General features: G+C 37.7%; 1 protein-coding gene across 1 annotated transcript in view; it reads left to right on the forward strand.

Moving 5' to 3' along the window:
* SMARCA1 (SWI/SNF related, matrix associated, actin dependent regulator of chromatin, subfamily a, member 1) overlaps positions 1-24,847 on the forward strand; it is a 74,111-nt gene extending 49,264 nt beyond the window's left edge. The window contains exons 22-25 of the mRNA XM_032428248.1: positions 1,452-1,570; positions 1,683-1,895; positions 15,880-15,990; positions 17,100-24,847. Coding sequence (XP_032284139.1) covers positions 1,452-1,570; positions 1,683-1,895; positions 15,880-15,990; positions 17,100-17,171 — 515 coding nt within the window. The 3' untranslated portion in view covers positions 17,172-24,847. The remainder of the gene's footprint in view (positions 1-1,451; positions 1,571-1,682; positions 1,896-15,879; positions 15,991-17,099) is intronic.
* The last annotated feature ends 644 nt before the right edge of the window (positions 24,848-25,491 follow it).

Below are 25,491 nucleotides of genomic sequence, written 5' to 3' on the forward strand. Positions count from 1 at the left end.
TAAGTGAGAGAATGAAAAAATGAACAGAGGTGCTTATAAAAGGCAGAGAGTGACAATTCCTCATGTGATGATGAGAGGGGTGGTTAATGTCCAGTGCAAAGAAGAAAATGGCCTGCTAATGTACCAATTTTGTGCTATGGGCTGGATGTTTCCCCCTCAAATTTCTATGTTGAGATCCTAACCCCAACGTGATGGTATTAGCAGATGGGGGCTTTGGGAGGTGATTAGGTCATAAGGGTAGAGCCCTGATGAATGGGGTTAGTGCCCTTATAAAAGAGATCCCAAAGAGCCCTCTTGCCCTTCCCACCATGTGAGGACACATTGGAAATACGGTCATCTATTACCCAGGGTGTGGGCTCTCAGTGGACTTGGAATCGGCCAGCACCTTGATCTTGGGACTTCCCAGCCTCCATAACCGTGAGAAATAAATGTTTGTTGTTGAAACCCCACCCCCACAGAAATAAATAAAAGTCAGAGAGCACTAATATTCCTTTTATGATAGGCTCTAAAAATGAAAAATTTGAGAAGGTAGGCTATGCCATGAAAAGGTCTTTCACTGAAGTCATAACATGTGACAATACAGCCAAATTATTTAGATTACATATAAAATTTGGGTGACTTTGTTGGTTTTTTTGTTTTTTGCTTTTAAGAGAAAAGGCTGTTTCAAGTAAGTTTAGAAACAAGATACATGTCACTGGAAATACTTAAGTTTAGTGAGTGGTTCCGAAAGTGAAGAGTTTTGGTAGAAATTGCTGCTTCACAGGAAGTTTGAATGATCTGTTGATAATGGGTTTCGTTTTTGTTTTTGCATGCTGGGAAGCTATGTTCTCTAAGTTTATATGACCACCCTCTCTTCTGTTTAACTTTATGTGTTTGGTCCCTTCTATATCAAGTTTGAATGAAAGCATAGCTTAAATTAGTGTCTGTAGTATCTTTTGAAATTCTAGTCATTTGGGATTGATGATTAAAAATTCCAGGGTGCCTGGGTGGCTCAGTCGTTAAGCATCTGCCTTTGGCTCAGGTCATGATCCCAGAGTCCTGGGATCGAGTCCCACATCGGGCTCCCTGCTCCGCGGGAAGCCTGCTTCTCCCTCTCCCACTCCCCCTGCTTGTGTTCCTGCTCTTGCTGTCTCTGTCTCTGTCAAATAAATAAATAAAATCTTTAAAAAAAAATTCCGTAATATTTCATGAAAAGGAATTCACTAGCCTAAAACCTTCTTGTTGAGGTCTTACTTTTAAATAAAAAGAGGTATTTAATAATTGAATATATATATATGTATGAATCTGAATCTTAATCTTAAACAGTATAAAGCTCACTGCATCATGTCCTGTTAATTCTTTATTCTTTATTATTATCTTAAAGAATCTTAATTCTTTATTCTATAGCTCCTCAGATTCATTTGCTTAAGATAGTAGTACATTTATTGAAAAGTAATAATTCTGTTTTTCAGCTGTATTTTGGGAACGTTGCAATGAATTACAGGACATTGAGAAAATTATGGCTCAGATTGAACGTGGAGAAGCAAGAATTCAACGAAGGATCAGTATCAAGAAAGCCCTGGATGCCAAGGTACTATATTTCATAATTTTCAAATTATTATTAGATTGTTTTAATTGACATGGTGATTAGCTTTGACTTATTGCACATTTAGTTAAAATGTTTATTTTGTTTTAATTTACAGATTGCAAGATACAAGGCTCCATTTCATCAATTGCGTATTCAGTATGGAACCAGCAAAGGAAAGAACTATACTGAAGAAGAAGACAGATTCTTGATTTGTATGTTACACAAAATGGGCTTTGATAGAGAAAACGTATATGAAGAATTAAGACAGTGTGTGCGGAATGCTCCTCAGTTTAGATTTGACTGGTTTATCAAGTCTAGAACTGCCATGGTATGTATTCTTTACTTACTTATTTCCTTCAACTTTTTATCTTGAAAAATTTCAAATATCATATATTCTTCATTTAGATTCTCTAATTGTTAACATTTTGCCCTCGGCCCAGATAAGTACTTGTACATGCATACATAGAATCTATATATGCATATAGAATCTATATTTTGCATTCAGAAATACAGGAACATATCTATATTCAGAAACACATACCTGTATCTGATATTCATAAATCTACATATCGAGATTTCTGAGCCAATTGAAAGTAAGTTGCAGACATCATGAGTGTTCATCTCTAAATACTTAAGCATTTATCTCCTAAAAATAAGGACCTTTTCTTACATAACTACAATACCTTCATCCTCCCTGAAAATGTTAACATTGATTCAGTAATGTCATGTGGTATACAGTCCATGTACAAAATTGTCCAGTTGTTCCCAAAGTGCTGGGATGATCCAGGCAAAGTGCACATATTGCATTTGATTGTTGATTCTCTTTAGAATCAACAACTTTCTCTTTGAATCTACAACTTTTTTTCTTTTTGTTTTTTATGACAGTGGCTTTTTTAAAGGTGCTTGGGCTTATTGTTTTGTAGAATGTCTCACATTTATCTCATTTGCTCATTGTTAGATTTGGGTTAAGCATTTGGGGCAAGAATGTGACATAAGTGATGTGTACTTCCTATCGCATCACATCAGGAGGCACGTTGACATAGGTTGTCCCACTCTTGGTAATGCTAAGTTTGATCACTTGGTTAATCTGATGACCACCAGAGCTGTCCACTTTAAAGTTACCTTTCCCCCTTTGTAATTGGGCAGGTGATACTTGAGACTGCGTGAATAACTTAAGGATTTATTTTTAATGAGAAGGAATTGTTGTGTAAGTTGAATCTTTAAAAGAATATGATGCGACAGAATATAATTAAGTAGAAGAGATATTTTATTTTATTTTTAAAATATTTTTTATTTATTTATTTGACGAGAGAGACACAGTGAGAGAGGGAACACAAGCAGGGGGAGTGGGAGAGGGAGAAGCAGGCTTCCCGCTGAGCAGGGAGCCCGACATGGGGCTCGATCCCAGGACCCTGGGATCATGACCTGAGCCGAAGGCAGACGCCCAACGACTGAGCCACTGAGGTGCCCCAGTAGAAGAGATATTTTAGCTTCATGCAATTTACTTCATTACTTCCTAATGTGAATTGTGTTCCTGTTAAATTCTACTGCTGCTTGGGGCGCCTGGGTGGCTCAGATGGTTGAGCGTCTGCCTTCGGCTCAGGTCATGATCCCAGGGTCCTGGGATCAAGTCCCGCATCGGGCTCCCTGCTAGGCAGGGAGCCTGCTTCTCCCTCTGCCTCTCCCTCTCTCTCTGACTCTCATGAATAAATAAATAAAACATTAAAAAAAGAAAAAATTTAAAAAAAAAAATTCTACTGCTGCTTGACAGTGTTCAAATTGATATTGAACACTTTTTTAAATGCAACACATTTTTAATGTTAGCGTTGTCAGTCTTTTCTCAGCTGAGGTAATTAAGACAAAAATAGATTTATATAGCCTAAAAATTAAAAGCACCAGAAACTAACAATTCAAACAATGGACATTTTTTTTAGAGAGGGAGAGAGAGAGGTGGGGCGAGAATGAGGCAGAGGGAGAGGGCGAGAGAGAATCTTAAGCAGGCTCCACATCAGCGCAGCACCTGACGTGGGGCTGGATCCCACAACCCTGAGATCAGGACCTGAGCTGAAATCAAGAGTCGGACGCTTAACTGACTGAGCCACCCAGGTGCCCCCAACAATGGACATTTTTAAGGAGTTGGTATCTATCATAAATGTTTTCTTGGCCTAAAGTGTGAATAGGGGTGTGTAACTGCTTAATATTTTGTTTGATTCATTTTATATTTTCAGTTCAAGCTGAATAAAAAGAAAAGAAAAATCTGAGTTGCTATATGGAAGACACTAATTTTGGCAGATGCTTTATAAGATCAAATATGTATTAAAACTTTAACATAAATTTAGAGTGTTCATGGACTATTAGAATGTGCCTGTCAAGTTGATGGAATACATAATGCTGGAGAGCTAGCAAATACTTTGGATCAAGCCAGGATTCAAAAGGAACTGGAGAGGGGCGCCTGGGTGGCTCAGTCGTTAAGCGTCTGCCTTCGGCTCAGGTCACGATCCCAGAGTCCTGGGATCGAGTCCCACATCGGGCTCCCTGCTCCGCGGGAAGCTTGCTTCTCCCTCTGCCACTCCCTGCCACTCTGCCTGCTTGTGATTCCTCTCTCTCTCTCTCTGTGTCAAAAAAAAAAAAAAAAAATTTAAAAAAAAAAAAAAAAAAAAAAAAAAAAGGAACTGGAGAAATTGGAATGATGGACAGGCTGAATCTCACAACATGACAATTAATAGGGATAAATTTAAAGTGCTATGCTTACACAAAATAATATGAAGAGGTATATATGTTAATAAGATATAGTAGGAAAAGTTGAATTAAAAATAAAAAATAAGAATCTGTAGCACGAAAGGCTGAGGTTTGAGGTAGAAAAGAGTTGTTTGACAGGATTCTTTGGATCATTGAAATAGATTATTGAAGAACAATGTAAATAGCTTTTCTATTAGCTTTGAAAATGAGATTCTATTTTGAGTGTCTGAAGACTTTGGCAGTGAGCTAGTTGGCCTTTTAAGGTGTCTTCTAGCTCAGTGCATCTATGACCATGTTTAGCAGAGAACTTTCAAAAGCCATGAATTTAAAAATTTTAGCCATTTGGAGTTTTATGTGTGTAATGATCTAATGTAGAGCAGCATCAACAACTTGTAAAAGACAAATGCCTACCTGCATTGGTCAGTGAATCATGTTTTAGATCATAAATGTCCTTTTATGTGATAGAACATTTGCTGAATTTTGAGTATTATTTCAGTGATACCTTACTAATTTTTTAAAAGGTTGAGAGTTTAATGCTGTTTTCAGTTTCTAGAATCATTAAAGCAGAGGATGAAACAGATTCAAAAGTACAAGAAAAACCTTAGATTATTTGTAATAAAAACATGGCTATAGAACTACATAACCTTATTTTATTTTCTAAGAAAAAACCCTGGTATATTATTATCAACCACTAGATGTCTCTGAACTCCCTTGTAAAGATTCTTATTTTCCTCCATCTTCTTTCTACAAAGCATTTACTTCTTTCTTTACCAAGAGATTTAAATCTCCAATGTATATTTTCCAAAGAGCAGATATTAACTAATTAATTACGTGATTGCGAAGTGAAACCTTTATTTTGTCTGTTAATAACGAAGATACCTCTGTCCTTCTGGGAGGTGGAATTTATGATTTCTAAAGAATCTTTAAGAACATATAATAGTTTATTTCATATTTAAATATTTTAATCCAAAGTTTTTTATTTAACTTTTCTATCATATTTTTTTATTTCCCTCCTAGTTAGTGGATAATTTTTGCTTATGTTTCTGGATTTAGAGTATAGGTAATATATTTTAGAACATGCATATAGTTAGACTGTCTTTTTGGAATATTTCATGGCATTATCAATCATTAGGGAATTAAAGGAATGGATTATTAATAATTCTAGGTGATCTCTTTGCCCTTTTATTTTAAATAATTATTCTTGTATAGTGAATCACATGCACAGTCTAGGAAGAGGAACTTCCTCTTGAAAAAGGCAGTTGTGTTTTCCAAAATTAATTTGTTTCATTGAAAAATCCTATCTTAGAACTACGAAGGATGTAATTTGATTCATTATGTGTGTCACTGTGTTCAAATTGAAATCTTATTAATGAGTAAACTTTAAACTTAGCTTACTAAAGAAGCTATCTTTAAAAAACATAGTTTTGCTTAAAGGTGATTCTTCTTTCCCAGAAACACCAATAAATAGTGTGAAATACTCAGTAAGAAAGTGAACACCTTGGTAGTTATATTTTACTCAGACATCTCAAAGTACTGAATTCATGGCTTCTGACTTGTAACAGTCTTAAAGTGCTTAAAGGCATGAACCTCCACTTCTAAATATGCCTGACTTTGAAAGCCTTCAGCTAAAGTATGAAGATTTCTTTGAGTCTCTTCTCCATTTAAAAATGCTGGCTATACAAAAGAGAAAATGAGTTTTAGTTCTATTTCTATGTGCTAAAAAGATTGTGATTTTTTTCTCTGAGAACGTGTGTGGTCTTTAAGTAAGTAATCAGTCGCTATTGAACTACATAAACAAGTAGGAAGGATATGATCAATTTAGATTTTTAAGCTCAGAGCATGTGAATCGCCTTACCATTTTCCTGCTAAGAAAAACATCTTATAGGGTGCCTGGGTGGCTCAGTTGGTTAAGTGACTGCCTTCGGCTCAGGTCATGATCCTGGAGTCCCTGGATCGAGTCCCGCATTGGGCTCCCTGCTCGGCAGGGAGTCTGCTTCTCCCTCTGACCCTAACCCCTCTCCTGTGCTCTCTCTCATTCTCTCTCTCTCAAATAAATAAATAAAATCTTTAAAAAAAAAAAAAGAAAAACATCTTATAATGGGGTCTTAGTCTTAGGACATTCAAAGATGATCAGAATTAAAAGGACCTTTACCAAGTGACTGTAAGAAGAAATGATAATACTATGTGTTTATATAGTATCCTTTATGTAATACTTGCCAATCTGTTTACTAACATTAGCTCATTAATTTTTTTGCCATTCCTTTTAGGGAATGAATATCAGGGTATTATCTCCATTCATTTAGTGACAGACTTAACGTGACTGGGAGATTTGAGAAGAATCAAGATTCAAAAGATGTAGCACATTATTCAAGTTTACTGGAAAGGACATGTGGAAAATACCCAGAGTTTAATCAGTAATTCCTTAGACCTGCTTAGGTCCTTTTAAGGACTTATAGGAGAAAAGGCAGAATTTAACTTTCTGAGATAAAGAACATTTCTTGATATAACCATTTATAGCATCCTTTGCAGGGTTGCTTTAAGTCTTAATTTTAGTCAAAAAGCATTCTTGCCTTTTAGCCTCTCTGAGGAGGTTTTTTCTTTCCTCTCTCAGCCACCTCAAGAAGCTGTGTGTGCATTGCCGGTAGCCATGCAGCTTGGAGTTGAATCAACGTATTAGTAATGAGTTGTTTACAATTACCCTGCCTTAGGTAGTTAAATGAATTTTTCTGATAGCATCTCAGAAAGAATTGCATACTGTTGTATACAATGTAATAAAAATTCCACACTATTACTGTTTGTTTTCAAATCACAACTTTATTATTAATGAAAATGTTCCTTATTTAAAATTAAGACAATGACATTCCTGATTAGAATTGGAGAAAAAAATACTTTTTAGAAAATATTGCTATAGCTTTTTATTAGCTTGCTTCCTTTTTATAGATTTATCAGTGATAGTAAATGTTAATTAGGTTATTAGTTTGGTACAGGATATTTTATAAATTATCTGTCCAATTAGGATTTTTTAATAGATAATTTAGAAAAATGAAAGTCAAATTCAAAAACTTCCAACTTATTCTGTAGTTGCAATGACACTTTTGTTGCTTATGCAGTATAGTCTAGGAAATTTCATGCAGAATGCTGCTTGTGACTTTTTTTTTTATATATTAGTACTTAATTGTGTGATAATAGCTAATATTGATATCTTAGAGCATTACAATGAAATGTGAAAATAGGTATTAATACACTATTGGTAAAATTGGTAAACTGTAAAATATATTGATGGGTTCTTCTTGACTATAGTATTATTAAAATATTAAAAACAAAATATATTTATGCTCATAGGGGTATAGTTCCTCATGTATCTAAAAGACTAAAATGTTCCTTTTCTGCCTTAATTTTAAAAAAGGTTCTATACAGAGGCACGTATAGGAGAGGTAGTGCTTAATTTTGCCTTGAGGGTTAGGTTAGAGGAACGGCTTCCCAGAAGAGGTCCTTCTTGGATCTAAGTCTTAAAAAACTAGGAGTTGGCCATGGGACTACATTCTGGGTTGTGGAAACAGCATATGCAAGGGTATAAACAAGCACAGCATATTCAGAAATTGCGAATAGGTTAGTATGGTAGGGTGTGAGTAGGGAAGTATTGGAAGATGAGTAAATAGCTGGCTGCCAAATTATGAAGGGCCTTGTCTGCCGTACAGAGTCTTCTGTCATTAGTCTATAGGAAATGGGGGGAGTCATTGAAAGACTTTAATAGGACAGTGACAGTGATCAGATTTACATTTTAGAAATACTGTTCTGTGGAAGTGGGCAAATGTCTATCTCAGTTACCACATAGGCTGATAATTCCCAAATTTATATCTCTATCTTTCCTCTGTTCCTCCATTTTTTTTCCTTACCCCTTGGCTAATGTATCACCATCTGCCCCAGAGTCTTTTTTATTTTTTTTAAACTGCTGTTCTCTTAACATTCAAGTGCAATTAGTTATATCTAAAAGGACCAGCATAGCACCTTGCACAAAGTAGGTATTCAGTGAATAAATGAGCATGGAACTTTTGTACTTCAGTTGGCTTCTATCCCATAAACTCCTACGGTTGTTTCAGATTTGGGTAGAAAGTAAAGAAATCTAGCAGCAAGTTTTTCTTTTCTTTTCACCTACCTTTTTCTAATGATAGACTTTATTTGGCTGTCATCCCTGAAGCTTTTATTTTTTCATAAGTTTGAATAGCCTGTTTAAATATCATGTGTTTTATTAGCAACTATAGTATTGGATTTAAGACTGAACCATTCTAACAATCTGAAATACGATAAATGCACTAACAGGAGTCCATTTTATGTATTTTTACTTAGGTGTTATCTTGCGAAGAGAGGACAATAACATTTTGTAAATAATGATGTGTGTAAATGGCAGCAGTTAACTAAAAGTATCATAATGTTTGATACTTATTTGAGAAATACAGGATATATTTATTGGAGTATTATCTCCCATTTAACTGCCGGTATGCTTGGGCCCTGAGATTCTAATATAGAATGCTGTTGCTTTTTTAAAGTATGATAGAGGTTCAAAAGTGACAAAGAACTTGGAAAATATACCACAGAATGTACAGTTGAAGGTATTGATTCTGGAAGTAAAGTATAGGGAGTTAATAAAAGAGCAAAGGAGAAAAACACCCATTTTGTTTTACTAAGAACTATAGAAGAAAATTCTGACTATATAGAACTACCTACAGATTTAGAGGCGCAAATGTGCAGTGCAATTTATTTATTTGTTTTTTTTTTTTTTTAATTTTTTTATTGTTATGTTAATCCCCATACATTACATCATTAGTTTTAGATATAGTGTTCCATGATTCATTGTTTGTGCATAACACCCAGTGCTCCATGCAGAACGTGCCCTCCTCAATACCCATCACCAGGCTAACCCATCCTCCCAACCCCCTCCCCTCTAGAACCCTCAGTTTGTTTTTCAGAGTCCATCGTCTCTCATGGTTCTTCTCCCCCTCCGATTTCCCCCCTTCATTCTTCCCCTCCTGCTACATTCTTCTTCTTCTTTTTTTCTTTCTTAACATATATTGCATTATTTGTTTCAGAGGTACAGATCTGAGATTCAACAGTCTTGCACAATTCACAGCGCTTACCAGAACACATACCCTCCCCAGTGTCCATCACCCAGTCACCCCATCCCTCCCACCCCACCCCCCACTCCAGCAACCCTCAGTTTGTTTTCTGAGATTAAGAATTCCTCATATCAGTGAGGTCATATGATACATGTCTTTCTCTGTTTGACTTATTTCGCTCAGCATAATACCCTCCAGTTCCATCCACGTCGTTGCAAATGGCAAGATCTTATTCCTTTTGAAGGCTGCATAATATTCCATTGTGTATATATACCACATCTTCTTTATCCATTATTTATTTGTTTTTTTTGCCCTTGTTCATTCACCTGCTTTTGACTTTGAACTGTAATAGGCACAGACCTTGTGTCATTCAGACTTAGGTAGGCTTAGTGTCTAGGATTTTAGTACATAGGAAATGTAATGTGGAGCCTCTTTAATCTCTTTGAATAAGTCACTTCAAGTCTACTGATGCTTTCTGTGCCTTTTGAATTGATGCTTTGAAGCTGAGTATTGGGGCAAAGGATATTTGAACTTGGTGCCTGGCATGATTGATATTCACCGCACAGTAAGGGGCAGTGCCGCTCATTGCAAACATTTCATCATTTATTAAATAAAGGTAGAGATATGTATCCTAGTATTCAAAAGTTGAAACTTGGGTGACTTTGCATTGAATAGAATCACAAACCATTAGAAAGGTATGGAAAACCGAGTCAGCATAATTTGTTTAAAGTAAATCTAAAGACTATAGTTTAAAACGGGGTTTGCCAAACCATAGCCCCCCACCCCGACCTGCTTTTCTATGGCTTATAAGCCAAGAATTATTTTTACATTTTCAGATGGTTGGAAGGAAATTAAAAAGCTATTTTGTGACATGTGAAAATGATACAGAATTCAAATTTTATTATCTGTAAGTAAGGTTTTATGGGAACACAGCCCATAAACACATTCATTTATGTATTGTCTACAGCTGCTTTCATGCTGCAACCACAGAGCTGAGTAGTTGTGACAGAGACTGTGTGGTCTGCAAAGCCAAAAACACGTACTGTCTGGCTCTTCACAGAAAAGATGTGCTCTCTGGTTAAAAGACTGTAAGAAAGGTAGAAAGGAAAGAAAGAAATTATATAAGCAATGGTAGATATAAGTGCTATACAGTCCTTTAAGAAAAGTGTTAAATGAAGGATGGATAAAGGGAGAGGCTCTTTAGCCTAAAAGGGAGGTGTTTGGGAGGTCTGGTGGTGATTGTGGTGGAGGCGTGAGAGCTGCCTTGGAGAATTTGAAGGACTGTCATACAGAAGAGGGAATCAGCTTGTTCTCTATGTCTACAAAAATTAGACCTAGAACCCCTTGTGGGAAATATAAGGCAGCACTGCATTAGGGAACATTTTTAACTTGTCCAAATGTAGAATACACAACCTTGGGAGGTAGTCTACTGGTAGTCCCATTCGTGGAAGAATTCAGACAGGCCAGACAACTAACTAGCAAAGACCTAGTAGAATGGATTCAGCATCAACTTGAATGATTTTTAAAGATCCTTTCTAATCTTGAGAGTCTGTGATTTTATGAACTCACACCACTGAAAGTCTGTATCAGGGGAAGATGTCCGAGTACAAGATACACATTTGATTATACCACTGCTGCTCAAAAATCCATTAATAAGATCCTTTCGTCAGCTAAATTAAGTAAAATTCCTAAGTTCTTCACTGTTAGTGTCTAGGTCCTTTGTCCTTTGATCCAAACTTAGCTTTATCACTCTTACCCTGCATAGCATCTCCCAAGTTGGTTTCGACCAAATGTTGTTCTAGGATATGAAAATCTATGATATGCAGAACATAGGTTCTGTGTTCAAATAGATTTGGGAAATGCTGATACTGTCTTGCCCTGGACATTTACAATCTACATTAGTGTACTAAAAGCTCTGAGAAGTCCTGCCCTGAAGAAATTTGTTTAACTTTTTAAAAATCCAGTATCTCCCACACATGTATAAACACAATACTTTTTTTTTTTGCCACAGATACTAACACCAGTTTTTTGTCATTTTCTTTTATTTTTTTGAAAATTTATTGATTTATTTTAGAGAGAATGAGAGGGAAGAGAGCATGGGGGAAGGAAGGGCAGAGGGAGAGGTAGAGAATCTCAAGGAGACTCCATGCTGAGCTTGGAGCCCGACGCAGGGCTTGAACTCATGACCCTGAGATCATGAGCCGAAACCAAGAGTCAGACGCTCAACTGACTGAGCCACCCAGGCACCCCTCCGTTTGTCATTTCCTTATTGTCTTCGGTATTTTATTGTTTTTGCATCCTCTCTCTTCCTCTTGTGTGCTGTTTTTCTCGCTCCAACTTCATTCCTAAATCCAGCATTGGGAAATGGTAAAAGATAATTAGACCACAGAATTGTGGACACAGTTAGAGACCACAAGACACATTCCCTGTAACCCCAGGAAAATAAGAATATAAAGACGTACAAGAATTTAGGAGAATATGGATGTGAAAGGAGAAATCATGTAAGATGAAGGTGCTTTTGATATTACGAAATTTTTCATAGTGAATCAAAAAGTGAATCACCATTTTATTGATAATCTGGCCTTTTGCTTTGTAATTTCTGTTTTTAGCTAGTGTTCTGTTTATCATACCATCTGTTTAGTTAGGCAGTGCTTAAGCATGTGAATAAAAAATGGGGTTGGTATCTGTAGAGAAAGTGACATTACCTATGCTAGGAAGGTAACATCCACACTCTTCCATTCCTTGGTGCCTTTCTCTTGAGGGGGTATTTTTCTGTGTCTGGAGTAGTTAGTGACATGTTAAAAGGAATGAAGGTAAGAACTTATTATACAGTCTATTTATAATCATTTGGAGATGTTCTACTTCCCTGCATATGAGACAGTCTCAAAAGGATTAGTTTTTTCCCCCTGAATCACCCATATGAACCATGAACATGTATCTAAAGATATCTGCAGTCACTGGCAACTAGTACTTATTGAGAATAATAACAGCCAGAGGGTACAGCTTAATGAGTCAAGAATCAGCCTCACATAAAGACTCTATCTAATAGTCTCCCTAGAAACCAACAATCAAATCTCATCAGGGTCAACTTGGTCCTTTTTATAATAGATAAATTGAATAACATGCTGTTTAATTTGTATGTGTGTTATTGGGTGAAGCTATGAAGAGTATTTGGTCTGCATATTAAAGATACCACTATTGTTTTGGTAAGTAAGGATGTTCTTTTTCCTAAATTATTTAACCTTGGGTAATTGGGGATGCAGGAGAAATCTGAATGTGCCAGTGCTTTGTAAGGTTATTTCTAATAAATAGTAATATTTTTAAAACATTAGGGAGGATTTGTTTTTCTGGGTAGAGACTATCTTTGGTTTTCCTTTTGGGCTTGAATTTTTAGGAAGTAGAAAATGCTTGGATAGTTGATAATCTTTCTGTATGTATCATTTCCTATGTTGTATGTCATTTTTCTGGCTTGTATTTGGAAAGTTAAAACCATTTGCCATTTCTTAAAAGCGTTACAGGTTGCCCAGGACCTAAATGCTCATTGCAGAAAATTTGGAAAATACAGTCTAGCATGAAAATGAAAATAAAAGTTAGCATTGGTCCTCCTTTCAGAGCTAGCTGCTGCTGACCACTCATACTGCTGTAGTTACTATTCTTTCAGCTGTTTTTCTGTATACATGTATACAGTAAGATGTGTCTGTGTATTCTGTTTTCTTTTTTTTAAAAAGATTTTATTTAAGAGAGAGAGTGAGCGAGAGAGAGAGAGAGCAAGAGAGAGCACGAGTGTGGGGAGGAGCAGAGAGAGAGAGGGAGAAGCTGAGCAGGGAGCGCAACACGGGCAGGACTCAATCCTGGGACTCTGGGATCTAGGCCTGAGCCGAAGGCACATGCTTAACCGACTGAGCACCCAGGTGCCCCTCCACTTTCGCATGATCAGAAATTTAGTTCTCAGTATTTCCCTGCTGAAAATAAGACTTCTCCAAACATTCTTCTGTAAATTTTGGTATACATCTCTTATTTCCTTACATTAAATTTCTAGGAGTGGAATTGTTAGTTCAAAAGAGGAAATTTTTAAAATGCTTCATTGATATTCCCAAATTGCTTTCTAGAAAGGTATAGTGTGTTTTTTTAAAGATTTTTATTTTTACGTAACCTCCACACCCAAGGTGGGGCTCAAACCCACAGCCCAACATGGAAAATCGCATGCTGCACCAACCGAGCCAGGCAGGTGCCCTGAAAAGTGTAGTGTAGTAGTCTGTTTGGGATGCCATAACAGAGTACCACAAATGGGGGTGCTTTAACAGAAGTTCTTCACAGTTGTGGAGACTGGAAGCCCAAGCTCACAGTGCCAGCAGCGTTGGTTTGTGGTGAGGTCTTTCTCCCTGGCTTGTAGATGGTGCCTTCTCACTGTGTTCTCACATGGCCTTTTCTCTGTACGAGTGTAGAGAGAGGTACCTCTCGGTGTCTCCTCCTCCTCTTACAAGAACACCAGTCCTGTCGGATTAGAGCCCCACCCTTACAACCTCATTTAAGCTTAATTACCTCCTTAAAGGCTTTATCTTCAAATACAGTCACATTGCGGGAGTGTTAAGCATATGAATTTGGGGGGGGGGATACAATGCAGTCTGTAACAGGCAGTAACGTTGGCATCCCATCATCAGTGAATGAGAGTTCCCGTACCCCATCTTTTTTTTTTTAATGTAGATTTTAAACTTTTCCTTTTTTAAAAAATTTATTTATTTGAGAGAGTGCGTGCGCGCACGTGTGTGCATGAATGAGGAGAGAGAGCACAAGCAGGGGGAGCGGCAGGCGGAGGGAGAAGCAGGCTCTCTGCTGAGCAAGGAGCCCGATGTGGGACTCGATCCCAGGACCCTGGGATCATGACGTGAGCCGAAGGCAGGCACTTAACCGACTGAGCCTCCCAGTCACGCCCCCCCTCCTATATCCCCATCTTATTGCCAACACTGGATCTGTACACCACATACACGTGCATGCACATATCACTGGCAATTTGATAAAGATGACTTTTTACTTTGCATTTCTTTGACCATTAGTTTCAGTGAAAAATTTTAAAATATTTGGATGTTTTAATTTTCTGTGAGTTTTCTGTTCTTATATTTTGACCATATTTTTGTTGGGGTTCTTAATTGCCAATACACCTGCATTTTCATTTGTGTGTTTAGCTATTTTGTATGTATCAGACATTTTTGCTTATATAGAAAAGGAATTATACTTTAAAATGTTATTTATCTATGATTTACCTTTAAATCCAGCTAAGTATTACAGGGTTAATATGTATGAGTACCTGTATTAATGAATCATATGTTTAATGCTCACCATACATTCATAAAAACCGTTTATAGTTTGGATGCATTGATTTGCTGGCAGTGAAATATAGGTAATGGCAAGGTTAATGCAAAGTCTTTTCAGCTATTGTTTGCTTTGCATTAACAAATACAGCAGCATTTCCTGAGATACGCTCCTCAGAACTCTAATCCTGCAAGACATCCTGTGAGAAGAGATTTCTGCTGGTTGAATAGGTTTGGGAACTGCTTGCATCCTACATCTCCCACCTAGTGCTTGACAGTGCTCATCAGGAACTTAAGTCTCTGAGAAGCCCTGGAGTAAAGAAATCTGTGTGACATTTGTAACCTGAATACTTCCAAAACTTATTTTGGCAATAAGACTTTCCTCCCTTTTTTGTTTATATGATTTTTGTTACCTTTTTACTTTGAAATGATTCACAGGAAGTTATAAAGAAATGTATAGGAAGGTCCCATTCACCCTTCACCAAGTTTTAACCAGTGGTAACACCTTGCATAACTGTATTACAGGGTCACAATCAGGAAATCCATATTAGTACAACCATACAGCTTATTTGGATTTCATTGGTTAAACATGCACTCGTGTGTGTGTGTGTGTGTGTGTGTGTGTGTGTGTGTGGTTCAGTGCAGTTTTATCACATGTAGATTTGTGTAATCAGCACCACAAGATTCCCTTATGCAAGCTCTTTATAGTCACACACACTCTCCCCCCTTTGCTAGCTCCTGGACACCATTGATAAGTGCTCTATTCCTAAACTTTCGTCATTTCAAGAATGTTCTATAAATGGAACAATATGGTATATAACCTTTTGAGATTGGCTGTTTTCACTCAGCCTAATTCACTTCAGGTTCATCCAGGTTGTTGTGTTTACCAATAGTTCTTTCCTTTCTATTGCTGAATAGCATTTCATGGTATGGATGGACCACCGTTTGTTTACCCATTCACCAATTGAATGACATTTACCCCCTCCCCATCTTTTTGGTGGAATCTATTACTATCCTGTATGAATATTGTTCTGAAGTACATCAACTTTAGAAATTCTGTACTTCAGATGTGATACCATTAAATAATTACTATTTTTTAAAGATTATGCCTCAGTTGCAGAAATTAAAAGTCTTTTATTATTTGGTTTAGGAATTCCAGAGACGCTGTAATACTCTAATTTCATTGATTGAGAAAGAAAATATGGAAATTGAGGAAAGAGAGAGAGCAGAAAAGAAGAAACGGGCAACTAAAACTCCAATGGTAAAATTTTCAGCATTTTCCTAACTTTTAGGTAGATCTCATTTTTTTTTTACATAATTAAAATGCCTATATTATGTTTAATGCCACATGATACCTATTATAAAAACTGTTTTTATGAAGTGCTAATTTGTTTTTGACAGAAAAAGAATACACTACAACTGCATTCCCTATTTGTCTGTAGAACATATGGTTAGGAACTCCCTAGTAACAGGGCTCAGTATTTAAAAAAAATTCCTCATGACTTTAAGCAGAAGTATAATGCAAGTAAAATCCTTTGAATTGAGACTCTGGTTGTCGTGGGGGAGTAGGAGAGGGGTGGGGGGGATGGGATGGGGCTGAGGTTGAAACTGGGAGTTCTGATTTGATCAAATAAGTTTTCTGATCTTTGTGGAACTATGAGTACAAATGAGAACTTTGAGCAGACAGCAAAGCTTTACTTGGTTTACTTGGTAATAAATTAACTGTTGAATAATAAGATGACTTGATTTTAATCTAGTCAGGTTGCCTTGTATAGCTACAATTTAAAATATTCTTTAATAGATCATATTATTTGAGTGTGGTTAAGTAAACTACCATATTTCATCAAGTCTAAGATGTTTCCTATTGTAAGACACAGCATTATTTTATGTATCACTAAGTAAAACTGCTGCCAAGTAACTAATTTGTCATCAATTGTAAGATGCATCCTGATTTCAGAGATGCTAAAGTGAAAAAGAAATGTGCATCATAGAATATATGAAATATGGTATTTTAATATCTATCATACAGTTTTAAAAAATAATACATTCATAAATAGCATTTTGCCAGAAAACTTTAAGTAGTTCTTTAAGATGAGAGTACATTTATAGTACCATGTGTAAGTAGACATTTGCTGACTATTTTTGATGGGTATTTTATGTCTTTTCTTAAAAAAAAAATCTTTGAAGGTTATTTTACATTGGGTTATATATTTTGTTGGGCTATATAGAACGTTAACTGTGAGTATAACATTTAAGTGAATATTCATGTTAAAATTTTTTTTTAATGCATTTACATCCTAGATTTAACATTGTTGGGCCATTTAAAAATGTGCATATTGGAGCAGAACATTAAATCTGTTTCCATTTTAGTCACAGAAAAGAAAAGCAGAGTCAGCTACTGAGAGCTCTGGAAAGAAGGATGTCAAGAAGGTGAAATCCTAAAGCCTAGAAATAAAGTTTTAAATGGGAAACTGCTATTTTCTTGTTCCCATCTTCAAATGCTAATTGCCAGTTCCAGTGTATTCATGGTACTCTAAGAAAAATCTCTTTGGTTTTGATTTCTTGCATATTTTATATATTTTACAATGCTTTCTACCTGAAATGTGTAGCTTTATATTTTATGCATTCTAGTATTTTTGTGTACTGTATTTTGTGCATTTCATGTCTTCATCAAAATCCTCTCAGTCCTTGTTCTTTTGAAGCTTGTGCTGAGGTTTTAGCTTTTCTATGTTTTATATGCCGCTGCTTTGAAAGAGAACCTAGATTCTATAGCTGTATTATTGTTGTTTCATACTTTAAATTTATATGGCTGTGGAAAAATGAATTAAAATGATTTGAGGAGAAAGACTTTTTCACTTCTTTGTTGCTTTCTTTTCTATTGAGTATGGGCTTGTATGTGTTACTGCATACTGTGATTAGCATAATAATTGTTTCTTTTGAGGTCATCTAAATATTTTTTTCCTAAAGGAATAAAGGGTGAGAACAGAAAAATATAAAAAAAAAACCCTAATATTTGATACTGTGCTTGCTGTCAGTATGCATTACATTTAAATTATTCTCTAAATATTCAAGTGGGAAAATATAATAAAGAAATGTCTATAAGAAATTTAATTATTTCCTGTGTTTTGTGCAGTAGAAAAATAGTTGTGTTTATTGAATTGCATTGCTCACTACTGTGTATTTGGTTGCAAGTTAAAGCTTTGCTTGCTGACTTGTGAGTGATCATCTGTCCCGTAGAGACGGTTGAGAGGAGTCTGGGTATAGCATGTAGATTTATTAACAACTAAGTTAAGAGTACGAAATAAGTGCTATGCATGTAGAAGAAGGGGGTCTGGCTTCTGTAGGAATACAATTATGCTCAGATAACAAACAATCTCAAAGTGTCAGAGTTTATTTCTTGCTCACACTATAGATTCCATGCAGGTCAAACAATCTCAAAGTGTCAGAGTTTATTTCTTGCTCACACTATAGATTCCATGCAGGTCAGAAGGATAGGAGAATGGGAGGGGACCTGTTCCACACAGTCACTCAAGGTTCCAGGCTGACTGAGGCTCCAATGTTTTTTACTGTCGCTATACCATCTGGAACATGTGGCCTTTTCAGCTGCTGCTGTAGGAGAAAGGCTGAAGAATCTCATGTAGGTTCTTCATTACCTAGGCCCAGAAGTGACACATGTCCCATCCATTTATATTTCATCATTCCAAAGTAGTCACATGGTCCTGTGTATGTGAAAGACGGCTGGCAAATGTAGGGGAACAAGTGGAATGTTTTACATTACTGCCTCTGCTGCCAGGCCTGTTGGCTCAGGAAAGAACCCGTGGAACACATGGAACTGTTAGCATGTGATCAATCAGAATCAAGGTCAGGTTATAAGGGAACAGGGAAAATGGATTGGAATCTAGTGTGAAACACATAGCAAATAAGCAAAGTTGGGAATGCAGGAAAGTGATTTTAGTTATCAAAACAAGGTTTGGATCACTAAAGGGTTGCTCCCTCCCCCTACCAAAATCCTTTGCATTTCCTATCTGATTCTGTCACCGGCAAAACTTGGGTATCCGTGAAATTCACACCCTCAGTCTTTTCATAGGGGTTCTGACACCTAGGAATCAATCTAGAATGACAATCCACTGTCTGCTGGACTCTTCCAAGTCTTCATTCATTGTCTAGATTTCATATTTCTTACTGCCATGCTCCTGATTGGATTCCTTTTACCGTTTCTACTCTTAGGACTTAGAGTCTTGTACTCTGTTGGAAGTTGGGGTGAAATTGAGGTGCTATTAAGTGATGAAGTCAGGATGATACTAGGTCAAGGGACCAAGAGATACCCAAATCTGTCCTTGACTTAACTACCCTTTCTGTAAGGTCCACAAAGAGGCGAAGGTGAGCAAAGTAATACTTCAGTAGCTGGTACTTTGGCTCCAAACTTCAATCCAGAGCTCTTAAGCCCAAAATAAAATCTTGGAATTTTCTACTCAATGAGATTTAAACGCTATAGTTACCTGGGCTAGAGAAAATGATACCTGAGAGGGTTTTACTGAAACCCCCAAGTTTTGTGTACTGAAAAACAGTGAGGGTCCTAGACTCTGATCAATGAGTTCAGCATTTCTTTTCTTAGCAATTAAATTCAGGGTGGGAGCAGTACAATTAGGATCTTTAAACTTCTTTCATGAAAATTTGACAATCTCTGCTTGCTCTTTCTCTGTTAACCCAGAGGGGTTAATAGCTAAGCTGTATGTGACTATCTGCTTTAGGGGAGAAAATCTGCAGGTAAGTTCTTCCAGCCTTTTCATGGGGCCATTTTCCTGATCCATATCATGGCTCTTATGAGACTTTCTTGGACCAAAGAGAAGTGAAATTCAGCTCTTCAAGATGCTCAATAAATACTTCTGGTGTCATCCTCAGAAACTTGTGAAATGGTTTTATCCAGGACATTGACTTAAAGAACACACCATATTTAGTGAAAAATTCACCACCTACTCTATTCCTCGTCTTAGATTATGTACAGCATTGTTGTTGAACATAGCCTACAAAGGAGACCCATACAGTGAACACCAGCTGATAGCACAGTTCAAATAATACAATGTTGGGGATACAAAATGCCCCGAATCTGTATTTGAAACCTCTCTTATTGTCAATTCTCCACAGAGAAATTGAAGTATGATAGACAATTCAAAAGTCCTGAGAAAGAAATCCCGTTTCAAACAAGGGACTGAGACTGATGGGGTAGTAGCTCTAGACCTGGCTGCCTTTTGGGGAGAAAAAACAGGACATTCAGTTTACCAGCTGCTTGGAGGCCAGAGGAAGCAGAAGAGTGTGCTGTTTTCATGACTACAATCTTATAAATGCACAATGATCCAGCCCACCAGCAAAAATGGTCCAATCGATTGTATGGGAATCTGACCCTACCTGATTCCTTATTTACAGAATGCGCAAGGACGGAAGTGAGTAGAACAGGGACCCTGAGTGGTTTTCTTCACTCAAGACCTCTGTAGAAGACAAGAGGTGAATAGGTTTTCCAATAATCCTCCCACAGAGGCACTTGGAAAGCATCTGTCTTGATCCATTGGGTACTCAGGCTCTAATTGCCTTAGAATCAAAAGAAGGGGGTGAGCTCAGTTATCTCATTTGCATAATAGCCATTTGTATCTGTCTTTATTGCACAGCTCCTTTTACTGCTGGCTCCCTGGCCTATGAGTGGTTATGCTATATGGAAAACCTGGATACTGTTGCATCACACAATTCTTCCATGAAATATGCCCCCAGATTTGGTTTCATTGTCTGAGACCACCCAGTTAAGAGAAGTTATTGCAGCTATCTTAGTTGCTGGGTGTTTGGTTTTAAAAACCTGTACTCAACTGGTGGAACTATCTACTGTCACCAAAATAAAATGCTCTTATTTCCCAATTACTGACAAAGGTCCCCACTGTGGTCTTTTGTTCCTCTTCTATGGTGCGGTAGCCAATGCAGCCACCTATTTCAGATTTCTGTGCCAGTTTCAAGGCCCATGATAGCGCTGGTGTCCACATTGCTTTCTCTCTATTCTTATCAACTCCTGAAATCCTCAAGTTGTCATCAAATTTCAAACTTCCATCAATATTCTATTCCATGTCGTCTTCATTTAGTCTGCCTAAGCTATCCTCCCCAATTGACAAAGGGTAAGATTTTCCTGTGGTTCAAATACATGTAGCTAATGCTATTTGTCATGTCCCCAGTCCCTCAGCCTTATCATTTCTGTGTGCTCTAGCTGATTTCTAACTGCCAGTATCTCTTTGTCTAAGGACTTTGAGGACTTTGTCAGAGGCCTTGGAAGGCTTTTCAATCCTTTGTTTGATAGGCTGGGAGAGCTAGAGGGTTAACACCTCTGAGTGGCTCTCAATCAAAAACTAATTGGGGTTGTGTATAAGTACCCAAACTCTCTCACCCCTTGAGTAAAGTCTCTCTTAGGTATGTGATCTATGTGGTTCCCCAGAGTTTACTCATAGAATTAAGCTCTAGTTACTCAAAGTAGTAGCTGTGTTGATGACATACTTTTTATTGACTTTGTTTCTTTCCCTGTATCACTTATTCTCCTGTGGGTATTTTCTGGGGTCAACTCCTAAATGATACTACTTGCGTGAGAATCTTATCCCAGGGTCTGCTTCTGAGGAAACCCAAATTAAGATACTCACCTTGTATGCATAGTTCTTCTTAGCCCTTAGTTATTTCATTAAAAGGTATAGAGTGTTTAAGGAGAGTAATGACTGGACAGTATATCATTGATCTGTTCTTAGAAGGTCTACCCATCTGTGGACACTTAGTAGGTGATATGATTACATCAGGATATTCTGCCCTGGCACAAAGTGCTGGGTTCTGATTTCTCTCCATAAACAGAGGAAACTTTTTCATACAACCAACAGTTTTGGCATTGGGAATTGTTAGGCAGAGGTTAAAGGGTTCCAAGTTTTGGTAAGGCCAAAGCTAGTGTCCAGGCTATGGCCTCTGGAAGTGTTCTCCATGCTAGTTGGTGCCCCTTACCTGTAGCAGTGGTCCATTTAGATAACTGAACCAAGTGTTGGCCTTTCTCCCTGTACTGTGGCATATTGCCATTACAACAGCCTGGTGACCAGGCTTTTTCGTCTGTTGGCCTAGTGACCTGATGATTTGTCCATTTCCTGATACATTGTTTTCCTACTGGGGAGACTTTCATCTAGGCCGTTGTAGTCAGATTCAAGCTGTGTATTTCCATTGGCTTTCAGCCTTGCCAAGTATTGCCAAGACATGCTTGGTTAATTTCTCATCTTCTTCTCATGACATACGTTATCAGAATTTGTCCATATAGGACTACCAAATTTTGTGGTCTATTTTTGAGGATCTCCATTTATGTGTGGAAGGTTGATGGTGAGTGCCATGTATGTGCAGTTGTCTACCTCCCATCATGAATACAGTTTTGAGCTAATATATCTCCTTTAGTGGTAGAGGCCAAAGCCTGTTTACTATATCTAAGACAGTAAAGATCTTTGCATAAGGTCTTATCTTTTCTAGAATATTTGGTATATGACCATCATCATCATCAGTTGGGATTGATACCTTATTCAGTTCTCTCCTAGAATCAACTGTAAGTCTCCAAATGCCATTTAGTTTTTGTACTGGCCATATGAGAGCATTGCTAAAATACGATAATTTACCCATTTTCTTCTGATCACTGAGTATTCCTTCTATTTCTCAGTATGTGTTAGCTATGTCGTTCATAGTTAGGTAGATGGCCTCCCTTACCTTTGTGAGAGATGATTGCAATTATGTCTGGGTATATCTTTGTAGGTATGTCCTTTTGGGTTTCATATGTCTATCCTGGTTTCTAAGATCTCAAGCTTTATTCTTTCTCTTCATTTCCTAATTCTTTCCTAGCTTGCCTCCCATCACAACTAAAACTCAACGTATCTCCTGGTTAAGAGTTTTAAAATATCCTGTAATCATTCTACCTGCTGACTAAGGGCCTTCTGCTGTTTCCAGGCCAACCCATTTCTCAAAGCCAAGGCATTCTGGGTACAGGCATTACTTAATATCTTTTTGACTTTTTTCTTTCATTAAATTTTCCTCTCCAGCTCAAAAAATCTACTTTCCCTGTGCAGCAAAGGCCTCAATTCCTTTCTTATTAGTGAACTCTACCTGCGGTGATTGTATCCACACTCTGAAGCCTCTGAAATCCACAACCATGATTAGACATTTGACCAGTGCTCACTGAAGATACCGGATCAGGAAAGCCATTGCAAGGAGTGTATTTTCTCCTGATTAGGCCTTGCAAATCACTAAGGGTTATTTCTGTTAGTCTATCCCTTTATCTTCTTTCCACAAATTTGTAGATTAGGATTTAGATATTGCCCAAATCAGAGTCAACATGAGAATATATGGTGGAAAGGGACTCAGAAAACTTTGGAGAAGACATATGACACCCAGAATTTCATCTTGCCATCATTCTCTCTTTACCCCTGGATGCAGGTTAAAATAAGATTAAGAGATTTAGAGTTTGGGCCTGCCATCTAGTTGGCCATGTGACTATTTAGATCTAACAATCCAATAGGCCAAAGATGCTTATTTCAGGAAGACTTAGGTCATGTCGTGGACCTTGTTGCTCCTGCAATTCAAAGTCTACCCTAGCTCTTAAAATGAATATTTGCATCAATACCGGTACCTACCTATTACACATGGGAGATTATATTCTCGGCCTATAGAAGCAGTGCTTCAAGTTGGAGGACTGAACCTCAGTCTCTTCTGTGGGACTTTGCTCTCCAAATGTCAGTTCCTGGGGCACATATTTGCTTTGTCTGCTGAGATAATGCCAATGTGGAGGGTGGAGGTGAGATGCAAGTACATTAAGGGATGAAATTATGATGGTAAGAGACCAGGGGACTCAGGAATACTTAAATTCTGCCTTGACCTTACCACCTCTGTGTGTTCTACAAGGGATGTATGTACATAAAAAAGTGGTAAAAGAAAGCAAAGTAGCATTTTATTAACTGGGACTTTGGTTCCAAACCCCAGTTTAGTATACTATTGATTGGGCTTGAGCACAAGGAGGTTAGGGTAGAGGCTGCCTGGAACTCAGAACCAAAGCAAGGTGAATAGTTTAGCATTTCCTTGAAGCCAAAATCAAATTTCAAAATTTGCCAGTCCAATGAGAAAAAAACCTCACAACTACCAACTCCAGAGGGAATGAATCCAGAAAGAGGCTTTCTATCCATATGGGATTGTTTAGATTCCCAAGGTCTACACATTTAGAAACTCTGGTGCAAAAAGTGTTTGGGAATCTTACCCATCAGTTCTGCACTCCTCCACTACTTGTATAGGAGGTTAGGGAGAGGACCACAGAGGAGCTTTGAACCCCTTCCCCTGGAGGCCAATATGGGCACTATGCTTACACTGCTTCAATGCTCAGCTTCTGTAGACAGGTCAAGTCCTACAGCTTGTGTTTGATACATGTTGATACATGGCTGGAACATTGACTAATACAAAAGGTATCACACGAGGTACCATTACAGAATGCAAACTTGGTAACTTTGAACGAGAATCCGTATCACCTATGTGGGATTTCTTGTCATCTGTCATATTTTGTGATTATTGGTGAGACAAAGTTTATCAGTGAACAATCGTTTACTATACAACAGTGTCACAGTATTTTGAGTCTTCTGGGAGATGGTGACGGTTGCCAGTCATGACAGTAGGAGAAAAAATGATGCTTTCATATGTTATTATAAATGCACATTTACTGCTAACATTTGAATATGCATGGATTATGTTTTCAAAACATCTGTTTTTATAATTAAAAAAAGCAAGGTAAATGATATGTTAATAATTTGTATGCCATAATTTTCCTCATGTGGAGATCTTCCACAATGCTAGGTAGGTGCTGGAGCATAGCAAAGCCACACTGCCCAAGGCTTGTAGAACCGTAACTGGTGAGTCATCTCTCAGGATGCAGAGTTTAGAGTTAATATGCTGAAGGAAACATTTGGAATTGTATTCAGAATTGTCAGCTTCAGCCTTTGAAGACAACTATTCTTGGTTTGGTTTGGTTTTATTTAGGTTCTGTATCACTTAACTTTTACTGCATAACAAACTACTCTAAAACTTGTGGCCTGGGGCACCTGGGTAACTCAGTCGTTAAGCGTCTGCCTTTGGCTCAGGTCATGGTCCCAGGGTCCTGGGATCGAGCCCCGCGTCGGGCTCCCTGCTCCGTGGGAAGCCTGCTTCTCCCTCCTCCACTCCCGCTGCTTGTGTTCTCTCCCTCGCTGTGTCTCTCTCTGTCAAATAAATAAATAAAATCTAAAAATAAATAAACAAACAAATAAATAAATAAGAAACTTGGTGGCCTAAAACAACCGTTTATTTTTATTTTTATTTTTTTAAGTAATCTCCATGCCCAACATGAGGCTCAAACTCCAAACAACCCCAAGATCAAGAGTTGCATGCTCTACCAACTGAGCCAGCCATGTGCCCCAAGACAACCATTTATTTAACTTGCAATTTTGTGGGTTGGCAATTTGGGTTGGGCTCAGTTAGGTAGTTCTTTTGTCTTGACTGGGCTCACTCGTGTGTTTGGTCAGCTTCTGATCAGTTAGGTGACACTGGTTGTGGTGGTTGACTGTTGGCTTGGTCAATGGGGGTAACTCAGCCACATATTTCTTATTGTCCAGTGGGTTAGCTTGGGCTTGTTCACATGGTAGCTTGGCAGGGTTCCAACAAAAAGAGCAAAACTTGCAAGGTCTCTTGAGCCCCAGGCTTAGAT

The sequence above is a fragment of the Phoca vitulina genome, unplaced genomic scaffold (genome assembly GCF_004348235.1).
Source record: "Phoca vitulina isolate PV1807 unplaced genomic scaffold, GSC_HSeal_1.0 scaffold39, whole genome shotgun sequence".
Taxonomy (NCBI): domain Eukaryota; kingdom Metazoa; phylum Chordata; class Mammalia; order Carnivora; family Phocidae; genus Phoca; species Phoca vitulina.